This window comes from Nicotiana attenuata, unplaced genomic scaffold (assembly GCF_001879085.1).
Source record: "Nicotiana attenuata strain UT unplaced genomic scaffold, NIATTr2, whole genome shotgun sequence".
In the NCBI taxonomy this organism is placed as follows: domain Eukaryota; kingdom Viridiplantae; phylum Streptophyta; class Magnoliopsida; order Solanales; family Solanaceae; genus Nicotiana; species Nicotiana attenuata.
Window position 1 is genome coordinate 73,835 of NW_017673598.1, and position 11,285 is coordinate 85,119.

General features: G+C 37.5%; 2 protein-coding genes and 1 long non-coding RNA gene across 4 annotated transcripts; 1 reads left to right on the forward strand and 2 right to left on the reverse strand.

Annotated features, from left to right (window-relative positions):
* The first annotated feature begins 507 nt into the window (after nucleotides 1-507).
* LOC109216819 (14.7 kDa heat shock protein-like) lies at nucleotides 508-1,801 on the forward strand. The gene is made up of 2 exons (XM_019381016.1): nucleotides 508-752; nucleotides 1,239-1,801. Exons 1-2 carry the CDS (start codon nucleotides 584-586, stop codon nucleotides 1,577-1,579), a joined length of 510 nt encoding a protein of 169 aa, XP_019236561.1. The 5' UTR covers nucleotides 508-583; the 3' UTR covers nucleotides 1,580-1,801.
* A 987-nt stretch (nucleotides 1,802-2,788) lies between these two features.
* LOC109216813 lies at nucleotides 2,789-4,794 on the reverse strand. Of its 2 annotated transcripts, none has more exons than XM_019381007.1 (3): nucleotides 3,791-4,794; nucleotides 3,565-3,640; nucleotides 2,789-3,150 (listed from the first exon to the last, which is right to left on the reverse strand). In XM_019381007.1, the coding sequence occupies exons 1-3, from the start codon at nucleotides 3,848-3,850 to the stop codon at nucleotides 2,960-2,962; spliced, it is 327 nt and encodes a 108-aa protein (XP_019236552.1). In that variant the 5' UTR covers nucleotides 3,851-4,794; the 3' UTR covers nucleotides 2,789-2,959. The 2 variants fall into 2 exon arrangements, with proteins under 2 accessions (XP_019236552.1, XP_019236551.1); XM_019381006.1 differs by having other exon boundaries at nucleotides 3,565-3,646; nucleotides 3,791-4,785.
* A 741-nt stretch (nucleotides 4,795-5,535) lies between these two features.
* LOC109216821 lies at nucleotides 5,536-7,142 on the reverse strand. The gene is made up of 2 exons (XR_002066556.1): nucleotides 6,971-7,142; nucleotides 5,536-6,094 (listed from the first exon to the last, which is right to left on the reverse strand). It is a non-coding gene; the product is annotated as an uncharacterized LOC109216821 (long non-coding RNA).
* Between the last annotated feature and the right edge of the window lie 4,143 nt (nucleotides 7,143-11,285).

An 11,285-nucleotide genomic window follows, 5' to 3' on the forward strand; every position in this document is an offset into this window, starting at 1 on the left:
AATTATAAAGTAGCCGTCCTACCAATGAACTACCACTCAATTCTCAAATTGGTGATTCTTTCTTTCTACAAATATTTTTTTTATTTACAATTATGATCTCCTTTTTTATTTCTTGGGGAGGGGAAGAAGGGTATAATTGTTTGTTTGACTATGTACCTCTATGTAAAATGTCTCAAAATTACACAAATAGCTCTTAACGTGGATGATCTTGAGTTTTAATACTTGCTTGCCTCATGAGTAAAACTTCAAATTTAATAAATGTTGCCCCTCACTAATCTCATGGGCAATGCTTTTAATTTTATATATTGAAGTACTACTACCCATGAGGCAAGTAGTGGTCAAAAGTTTAGACCATCCCAAAAAAGTGTCACATTCTGCAATTTTTTACTTAGTTATGGTACAAATGGGCCTAATGCCTAATTGTCGTAAGCGAAGCTAAATAGGACTGAACTTAGCGGCCTAGCCCAAAACCAAATCCAACCAAGTACATTTAATTACCAAAAACCCCCCATCTAAAACCCTTAATTTTGATTGAGAAAAGCACAAATCGAACTTCATCAACCGGAAATTATTAACTTCTCCGATGGCTCTAAGCCTGAGAAAAGCAGCCGGAGCCTCTACACTGTTCAAATACCTAAGTCCCAAATCCCATTTTACCACCGCCCCACCTTCAATCACACGCCTTTTTTCCTCTACTACCACCTCGGATTCAGATTCCACGAGCAAGGAGCAAAGCAACTCTCCAGAGCCAAGTAATTGATTCATCTGTTTAGCCCCCCCTTTTCTTATTTACTGTTTTATATTATGTGATATTTGCACAATTATACTAGGTAAACATTTTAGGTTTAATTAGTCAATTATTGACACATTAAATTACGCCCAGACTCTTTTTAGTTTAGTAAGAGATTGATAATAGTATACAAGTTAGTGTTAGATTTAGGTAATATTGCTAATTTTTTTGCCTAGGGCTTAGGTCGAGTGGTAAGAGCAAGACGTGATGCATGGTTAGGTGCAAGTCAAGAGTTCGAATGTATTTAAGTGGAAAAGGGTAGATGGAAAGCTATTGCCACCGGCCTTAGGGATTTCTCGGTTATAAAAAAAATAAAATAAAAAATAGCTTCACATGATTCATGTAGTCAATCCTAGTTAGTTTGGGATTGAGCCGCAATAGTTGTTTTTAACCATTTATTTACTCCTATCAAAGTTGTGTTTTTCGGCTTCCTCGATATTATTTGCAGTTATGGTAAAGGGTGCTCCGCAAGATATCAAAATGGAGAACCCATTTCAGTCAGCTGGACCTTCGAACGTGCTAGAAGTGGATAATGTGAAGGATGGAATACTTGTGAGAGTGGCAATGCCAGGTGTTAGTGAAGATCGAATTAAGGTATGGTTAGAGAACAACACAGTTTACTTTACTGGGAAAGGAGAAATCGAGCTGGAAAGTGAGAAATCAGGGAGGAAATATGGAGGAAGTCTTGAGTTTAAGACTGATTGTTGTAAAGCTGAGAAGGTTGAAGCACAAATCAAAGATGGTATTCTTAGAATGGTAGTTAAAGGTGAGATGGGAGAAGAGGGATAGCTTTGAGTTTCTATTTTTTGTTTTCTTTTTTTTTTTTGATGTAATGCTTTGACATGATTTATGAAAGATTTATAGGGTTTGGGAAATATTTGCTCAAATGTCAATGCTAGATGATGGTGTTAGAATTTCTAAATATTAGGAGAGTGATTGCAAATATTTTGAGAAAAATGATACTTCTTGCTGTGTATACCTTGAATCATAGTACTAACATATTTTAAATTTTGTCTCTCTATCTTTATAGTCTCTCTATCTTTATAAGGTAGGGGTAAGGTCTGCATACGCACTACCCTCCCCACACAGCATTTATAGGAACACACTAGGTTTGTTGTTGTTGTTCATCAATTAGCTAAGTTGCTCGGACAGGTGCAAGTGTCCGACACGGATGCGGAGAGGTCGGATCCTTCGAGATGTAGATTCTAAGTTTCGGTATACAGATCATAGTAAAGATATGGGTGCAGGGATCCGGCTAAAACTGATTCAAAACAATAAGGATCTCTAAATTATGAGAAATTTTGTGGAATATTACGTATAGCTTGTGAAGTGTGGATTTTTTTTTTTATTCTGAAGTTGTAGATAAGTACAGGATTGAGTTTATAAGGTATGCTATTTTCTTCAAATTTATCCTAGTTTTGGTTCTGCTTTTGGGAATTAAATTGTATCTCGTCTCGAATTTTTCCATTCGTATAGATCAAAGTACCCAAAATTATTTAACCAGATCCGTTACAGATCCTATACCCACACCCATATTAGAATCGGTGAGGCACCTCATTATCCTTGTCGGGGCAACTTAGTCGATTAGTACTTCTCTTGAGCGAACATCTGATAAATAGTTAGAGAGCCAAATGCTGGAAAATTGTTACAAGTTCAAGCAATATGAAGTTCTGATATTTGCTAACTCTTTAATTTTAATTGACGAATTAAAGGACAAATTTTTCCTGCATAGATGAGTTTATGTTGATGGCATCTATTCCATGGAGATGAACTAGCAATAGAGATCCACTACTAGATTAAATCTTCTTTTAGAACTTGAACAGCACTGCCTTTCTCCATAGTTGTTAACAAAAGTGTTTTATTTAGTTAACTGTTGAACTGATTCATGTTTTTCTTATCTGGTATAGTCTCTTTTGTTCTTTTTTTCTTTTGCTACTCAATTAGCAAGGAAACACACTTGCTTTAGGAGATTGCTTAACTACATTAAGCATGTTAATGTGTTTAAAGATAAGGGGGGCAGAATATAAAGAAACTGGTTTTTTATACATGAAAACAAAAGGAGAAAATCATAGTATTCAAATGGAAACACAAGATTCCCAACAAATAAACACTTAAAAGAATATGTATTCGAGTTCTTGTTAAGATAAGTCAAACTCTTTGTTCATTCGATTAATCAGCCATCTTCTTTGTAGTCATCCAACGAAAGCTCAGTAAACTAAAAAAGAAGGCGAAAATCCGGCTATGGTTCTCGTTGATCATATGGCTCTTTACTCCACCATGTTTTTCCTGGTGATGATTTCTAATATCTCCTCTAACAATCACTTGCTTTCTCCCAACATCTATTGTATACTCCCTCAACCCTGTCAAGTTTAGTCACAGAAGTTGAAATTCAAAACTTTATGCACATTCGTATTTGTAATTTCTTTAATGGAAAATGTCTTCCTATCCAGACACCAGAAAATTACTTCCTCGTAGAGAACACTTTAGATGGAGAGTATTTTTTCAATGGGAAGTGATTTCCGTCATACCTAACACTACAGCTCGGTGCACTAAGCTCCCGCTATGCGCGGGATCCGGAGAAGGGCCGGACCACAAGGGTCTATTGTACGCAACCTTACCCTGCATATCTGCAAGAGGCTATTTCCATGGCTCGAGCCCGTGACCCCCGGCCATATGACAGCAACTTTACCGGTTACGCCACAGTTACTCTTCCCCATCATACCTAACACTGTGCCAGAAAAAAAAATTATTATGGGAAGCGTACTCTTCCTCACCTGATATCTTTGAGATGACTTGAGATATTCTATGCCTGCAATGTGTGCATCCCAAATTTGCATTCACCACCACCACCTGAAACTAATATCACCAATCCTCATAAGAAACTAAACATCATGAATTGACCAAAAAGAGAAGTCTTCATCATATATTATTCTGAAAACATGACTTTCCCTTGCTAAAACACCAAGAAAATGAAAGGAAAAGTCATAATTAAGAACCTACCGACGGAAGCTTAAGCTTAGCGACATTTAACAGAGTCTGCTTTTGATCACTTTTCTCCATGCTGTTGCTCCTGAGATTTTTCCTCTGATAATTGTGATGAATGATTTAAAGGAAGAGACTTGTTGGCCTAATGGGCTAATTATATTACACAGCTTGGTCAACATAGATATATTAATACCTTGTAACTTATCCTAACTAATCACTTTTCAACACATACTCTAATACATCCAAAGTATAAATAAATAGAACAATTATTTATTATAATCCCTCCTATATGTTCCAGATTACAAGGTTAAGAATTAAGATAAATGCGTTTAAAACTGGCAGATTGAGAGTAATGAGGGCTAGTTGGGTAAGAATTTGTCATGTTATGGCCACCAATAACGAACTTTCCCCTTTTTACCTGAAGGTGGTCTTCACATTCCCATCAAATACTTGTATTCAAATGCTAATAATACTAGGTGCTGACATTCAGACAAAGATAGAGATTTGTTTATTTTATCTGTATGGGAACTGCCATAATTTATTTAGTTAGTGAAACAGGTTAACAGCTACTAGTAAGAGAGTATAATATAAAATAGGGATACCTCATTACTCTTTGAGCAACAGTATTATTTAAGTATGCCGCCAACTAACCAAATAATAATTATCAGCAGACTCCCTTGGCCCCTATCTCAACATCCAATACGTAGAACATATGTATTCTCCAAATTATATGACACATTGACCACGAAATCAGCTTTAGCCTTCTCCTAGGACATTGGTAGAAAGTTCCACTCCTGTATAGCATGTTCTTCATCTTCGAAAAAAAAAAACAGTCATTTCTCTAACACAAAACTGGATGAAATTATCTTTCAATTTTCCTTAAATTTCTATTGATTTGTGAAGAGCCAGCTACAGAAACCACTGTATCGATTGGACAATATGTCACTCTAATTGGCATTGGGACTCAAAGCGACAAAGCCTCGAACCCATCCAAGATTACTTAAATTAAAAAAGAAAAGAAGACAGCCCCAAGACATTGGTCTAGTATAATAGCGCAATGCGTGATGTATGAGTTTAAGCACATGTCGTCGGTTCAAACTCTCCACCAAGTTTTGAAGGGTAAATTTTAAAAATAGCCAGATTTACAATTGGTCGTTCAAAAATAGCCTAATTTCAAAAGTAATCGAAATTTAGCCACTTTTTATATAAAGATAAATCTGAGCGATAACACTATTCAAAACCCGGAAAATACTCCAGTATATTATGCTGGAGTTCCAGCATAAGTATACTTGAACTCTAGCATATTATACTGGAGTTCCAGAATAACTATGCTGGAACTCCAGCATAATATGATGGAGTTCCAGCATAAGTACACTAGAACTCCAACATAATATACTGGAATTCCAGCAAGTATATTGGTCCAGTATAATATACTGGAGTTCGGAGCACCGGTGCTCCAGTCTCCAGTATATTATACTGGAGCCAGCAAAGTATACCGGTCCAGCATAATATGCTGGAGTTCATACACAAGTGCACCAAACTCCAGTATATTATGCTGGACCGGTCTCTATTGCAGCAAAATAGTGGCTATTTTTCATTGACTTGGTAAATGCTGGCTATTTTTGATTGACCAGTCCGAAAACTGGCTATACCGTGCTATTTTTACGTTTTGAACCGTACGCCGTTGGCCTTGAGAGATTATTCAGTTATAAAAAGAAAAAGGAAAAGGTGGAAACCAAATAACTCATAGAGGGGCAAGCTCAAGTAATTCCGACATCATGCTCGCGATATCAAATTCATGGCTTCTACATGTTGACAAACAGCAAAGTGAATAGTAAAACCAGAATTCTCAGAATCATATCTATAACAATATCTATCGAATATAAGTCTGCATTTCGTGTGCTTCTCCAGACAGGACTTAAATGCTTCTCCACAGAGACGTCAAAAACGCAATATGGATTTCATTTTAAGACCGTTGTAAGCACAACGCTTAATTTTTCACTTCATAACATGGATGTGTGTGTGTTAGGACTGGTTTTTGACTTTCAGATACAATTTCCCAGGTGAATCAAGAATCTCATAATCCATCTCATGTCAATCAGGCCTCTCGAACCGAACTGCATGCAGTTTCCTCAGCATATGATTTGCTATCCGTACCGGAAATGGACTCTCACATTAAACATCAAGCGCTTGCCAAACTAAAATAGAGACGATGCGAGAAAATAGACATATTCAAAGAATAAAACTGCACCCAGCCATGTTTTTCCTCAAAGAGCTCTCAGAAAGTACAGCAGATCCACTTCGTTTGTGTTCATCGCCCTGCATGAAGACATAACAAAGAGCAGTCGTGCATGATGGGGATGATGATTCCCCAGCTCCCAAAGTATTGCAAATATATAGTTAAAAACCGAGAGGAAAATAAATACAAAAAGGTAAAGAAAGTTTCCAGCTTTTAACAAAGGAAAACAATCTCTATTCAGCCAGAGATTTCACCAACCACCAGGCTTTGCAGTTGCTCAAATGATCCCCATTTAGAAATGCATTAATTCCTTCCAACTCCCCCTTTTGTACAAAATGAGATGCAGATGTATGTAAATTTTCATCATTCTCAAACACAAATTATACTCCTAAGCAAATCCCACCCCCACCCCCAAAAAAAAAAACCACAATCTCTCCCTCTCTCCTGATCGAGTACACAACACTGTTTTGATACACTTCAAGAGTGCTTAGGAAATACAAAAATCATTATCTAAAAGAACAAAAAGTATGTTCCATTCTTGACTCATCCTGTAACTTAAGCTATATCAAAATGTTAGACAGAATTCTAGTTGAATTTTATACAAATATTTCAAGTAGAAAAAATCCTGATGAGATTAAAAGAGGTCTCAAAAAGGGAAATCACTCTCCCAGACTAATTGATACAGGACTAACAGGTTTTCTCACTGCAAATCTATGTCTAACAGTCAAGGAACTAACCAATCTTAAAGAAATTCCATTTAAATTAATACCAAGATCAACCGTCAATTTTTGGTAAAGCCTTTGATATTTACAGTCATACCCATTCTTACACTAGGTCACCACACAATAAACCTTGCAAAGCCTAGGCGGACTTAGAGCTCCAATAGAAGCCCATGAAATCCAAATCAAAAACCGGAACATCCTACGAGAAATCTGAAGTATGGGTTAATTCTTTACCTTTATAAAGCTTTCCAAAACCAGAAGACACATGATGGAATATACTTCAGAGTTTGCTCAGTAGTCTTGTCAGCAATTCTTCTAGAGTAGGGAGTACTTTATGTTGGCCCAAGTTCAGATGAAGTTTTGAAGATTGACAAAATGAACTCAGTCATGAACCAGGTCCATCATGTGAGACACAGTGTTGATATGCTTGCACATGTGACATACGCGGGAAGAAGATAAGTCTCAAGGAGGATCAGCAACAATATCTTCTGAATTAATCGAAAAGATTGCATACAGGATAAGGAGTTGAAGTCTCCTTATGAAAAGAGAATTATATCCGGATCAAGGATATGGATTAGGAGTTAGAGTTGTTCTTGGACTCGAATTGTCAAAGGATCCACAATTCGAGTTCTTATCAAACTCTGATAACTAACTCAATAAATATAACGATTGTTTTCTTTTACAGGCGATTGCACATAAGCAGAAGTTAAGCATATTTGAGAGCAAAAGGATCAAGTCTGATTTGCAAGCAACATATGCGAGATACAAGTGTGCACGTCTGAAGCTACATGAACTAAAATAGAAGAACCAGTTTCATCATTGTGTTTATTCTAAGTCTAGTTCAATTGTAGTAGGTTTTCATATTGTACCTTTCAGCTTTCATAGAAGCAATTGTAATAGGTATATTGAGTATTCAAGTTAGAGTTAACTTGAAAGTGTCGCAACAGTTGAGGCTGTGTGCTACACTGGGATTAGAGTTAATCCTTAGGTTTACAAAGAGTTTTGTAAATGCAGTTTTTGGCTCAGTGATTTTAATGGAGTTTGGGAAAATCCTACTGAGTAGTAGGTCGTGGTTTTTTCACCTTATGAGCCAGGTGTTTTCCACGTAAAAATCTCTGTGCACTTTACTTTCAGCATTTATTATTCCGCAAACTGTTGTAGTTAGAACACTTAGAAGAACCAGGTTCTTCTAACGCGAAAATTAGGTACCACATAAATCACCCCCCCCCTCTTGTGTGGTATTGACGTTTATAACATCAATTGGTATCAGAGCAGGTTATCCTTGAAGAGGTTAACACCTTAGGAAAATATCAACATGAGTGCACCACCTGGGTACTGGGAAGGGCAATCCATTGCCAGGCCTCCTCTCTTCAATGGTCTCTACTACTCCTGGTGGAAAAACAGAATGAGGGACCATATAATGGGCGAAGACTATGAGCTTTGGGATATCATCATTGATGGTCCTTTAGCCACAACCAAGAAGAATGCTGAAGGAGTGGATGTTCCAAAGACAAGAGTAGATTGTACTGAAGATCTAAGGAAATGAGAGAAAAATGCAAAAGCCAAGAAATGGATAGTGTGTGGACTTGGTCCTGATGAGTACAGCAGGATTCAAGGTTGTACTACTGCCAAGGAGATTTGGGACACTTTACAAGTGGCTCATGAAGAAACACCTCAGGTGAAGAGGTCAAGAGGAACATTGTTGTATTCTCAATATGAGAATTTTACTATGAAGGATGGAGAAACTATCCAAGAAATGTATATCAGGTTCACTACACTGACAAATGAACTTGAGTCTCTTGGAAGGATTATCCTGGAAGAAGACAAGGTGGAGAAGATTCTAACTAGAGTTGAGAAGGCAAACAATGAAGATGGATGAATTGATTGGAAATCTCACTACCTATGAATTGAGAAGGCAAACAATGAAGATGGATGCTCCAAAGAAAGAAAGAAGTCTGGCTCTCAGAATTTCAGAAGGATCAGATCTTGAAGATGATGAAATGGCTATGATAACCAGAGATTTCAAGAAATATCTTATGAGAGGAAAGGGTGCTTCAAAAGGAACAACATTCAGCAAACCGAGAGCTCCTGAGAAACAAACCAATGAGGGGTGTTACAAGTGTGGGAAGACTGATCACCACATCAGAAACTGCCCTCAATGGGAGATTGAATGGAAGAAAGAAAGAGCTGAAAGAAGAAACAGGAAGAAGGAACAGGTTCAACCAAAAAGAAACAAAGGTTCAACTAAGGCTATGGTTGCTGCTTGGGGGGAAACATCAGATGAGGACTCTGAAGATGAAGCTGAGGAGGATCAAGCTCAAATGGCCATCGGAGAATCAGAAGATGAACAGGAGGTAAGTATTCTACACCTTAAAGAAAAAATTAAGTTCATGTCTAAGGAAAAACTGGCTGATCTGCTGATGGATTTCATAGATGAGTCTGAAATAATAAATAGTGAGAAGGATGTTCTGTCTAAGGAATGTGTTATCCTAGAAGAAAAATGTAAAAGGTTAGAGTCTAGGGCTGATGAGAGTGATAACACAAATACTGAGTTGAAGAACCAGGTTCATCAACTTGAAAATAAGATTCTAGAACTTAGATCGGAAAATATTAAACTGAAATTAGGGACAGAAAAGAAAAGGGCTGATCAATCATTTCTCACCCTAGAAGAAAATCTAGGAAAAATGAAAGATGAACTGTACAAGAAAGATGAATTGATTAAAGTCCTAAAAGAAGATTTAGGAAAGGTAAAGCATGAACTAGACAGAACATGCAAATGGAACAAGGCTTCCGATGCACTCTCCTGGCTGCAAGAACATCATAGTAGCAACAAGAGAGGACTTGGATTTGGGACACAAGCTCCAAAATGGGATCCCAAAAACAAGTATCTCACACTTCCTGAAAATAAGATCTGCACACACTGTGGTAATACTGGTCATCACAAAAATGAATGTAATGCAAGAGAAAAGGCCAGTCAAAAGAACAAAGCCTTTGTTCAAGAAAAGCACAAACTGCCTGGTTGGGCAAAGAAAAATTTAATTCATCCCTTTGCCCATAGCAAACTAGTTTGGGTTCCTAAGACTAACCCATGATTTCGTTTTGCAGGACCAAGTGAAGGGAAGTAGTCAAATATGGTACATGGATAGTGGCTGCTCAAAACATATGACTGGTAACAAGAACCAATTCCTTTCACTTGAGAACCTAAAAGGAGGTAATGTCTCCTTTGGAAATGGAAAGAAGGGTGAGATCATTGGTGTTGGAAAGGTAGGAAAGACAGACTCTCATTCCATTGAGAATGTCTATTTGATAGATGGCTTAAATATAGTCTGATAAGTGTGTCACAACTGTGTGACAGAGGTAACCTTGTGGCTTTCACTTCCACAAAATGTTTTGTGATTAGCCTTACAACTGACAAGATTGTTTTGCAGGGAAGGAGAGTTAACAATATTGACATTGTAGATCTGTCAACTCTTTCTGAAAATGAACTAACTTGCTTGAGTGTGTTAATTAATGATCCCCTCCTTTGGCACAAAAGACTTGGCCATGCCAGTCTAATATCAAGTTCAAGGAAGACAAAGTTTGTGAGGCATGTGCAAGGGGGAAGCAGGTAAGGTCATCCTTCAAAACTAAGAAAATGGTAAGTACGTCCAAGACGTTGGAACTGGTTCATATGGATCTTTGTGGTCCAATGAGAACCATGAGCAGAGGTGGTAAAAGATATATAATGGTGCTTGTTGATGATTATTCTAGATTTACCTGGGTATTGTTTCTAACTTCTAAAGATGAAGCATTTGAAATGTTCACTACTTTTATTAGAAAAACCCAGAAACAATTAGGAAATCAACTTGCATCCATTAGATCCGATCATGGAACTGAATTTGAAAATGCACAATTTGCTAAATTTTGTGATGAAAATGGAATAGATCATAATTTTTCTGCCCCTAGGACTCCTCAGCAAAATGGGGTAGTTGAAAGTAAGAACAGGACCCTTGAGGATATGGCAAGGACCATGCTACTTTCTAGTAAACTACCTCATAGCTTCTGGGCAGAGGCTATAAACACTGCTTGTTATATAATAAATAGATGCATGACTAGACCTCATGTAGAGAGAACTCCCTATGAGTTACTTAAAGGGAGAAAACCAAACATATCCCATCTTAGGGCTTTTGGTTGTAAGTGCTATGTGCACAATAATGGCAAAGACTCCCTAGGTAAGTTTGATCCCAGAAGTGATGAGGGAGTATTCTTGGGATATTCTTCACATAGCAAAGCATACAAAGTGTTTAATAAAAGAACTCTATGTGTTGAAGAGAGTGTACATGTTGTGTTTGATGAATCTAACACTCTTTGTGAGAGACAGGAACATGAAGATGAAGCCATTGGACTGGTGAGACAATTGACTGAAGCAACAGCACAAGTAAAAGTGGCATCAAAGGAAGGAGCAGGTGATGGAACAGGTCCTCTCACCCAGGGCAACCTGACAGGGGGAATCAATCTGAAGGAACCTGTACCTGAACCTGTTCCTCTGCAGCATAACTATGAAGGAGAA

Excerpts from the sequence above, each read along its gene's own strand:
- LOC109216819 (XM_019381016.1), top strand. The coding sequence starts at position 584 with ATGGCTCTAAGCCTGAGAAAAGCAGCCGGAGCCTCTACACTGTTCAAA. Across the intron at positions 753-1,238 it reads AAGCAACTCTCCAGAGCCAA|TTATGGTAAAGGGTGCTCCG; the intron begins GTAATTGATTCA and ends TATTATTTGCAG.
- LOC109216813 (XM_019381006.1), bottom strand. The coding sequence starts at position 3,850 with ATGGAGAAAAGTGATCAAAAGCAGACTCTGTTAAATGTCGCTAAGCTT. Across the intron at positions 3,647-3,790 it reads CTAAGCTTAAGCTTCCGTCG|TTTCAGGTGGTGGTGGTGAA; the intron begins GTAGGTTCTTAA and ends TGGTGATATTAG. Across the intron at positions 3,151-3,564 it reads AGTCATCTCAAAGATATCAG|GGTTGAGGGAGTATACAATA; the intron begins GTGAGGAAGAGT and ends TAAACTTGACAG.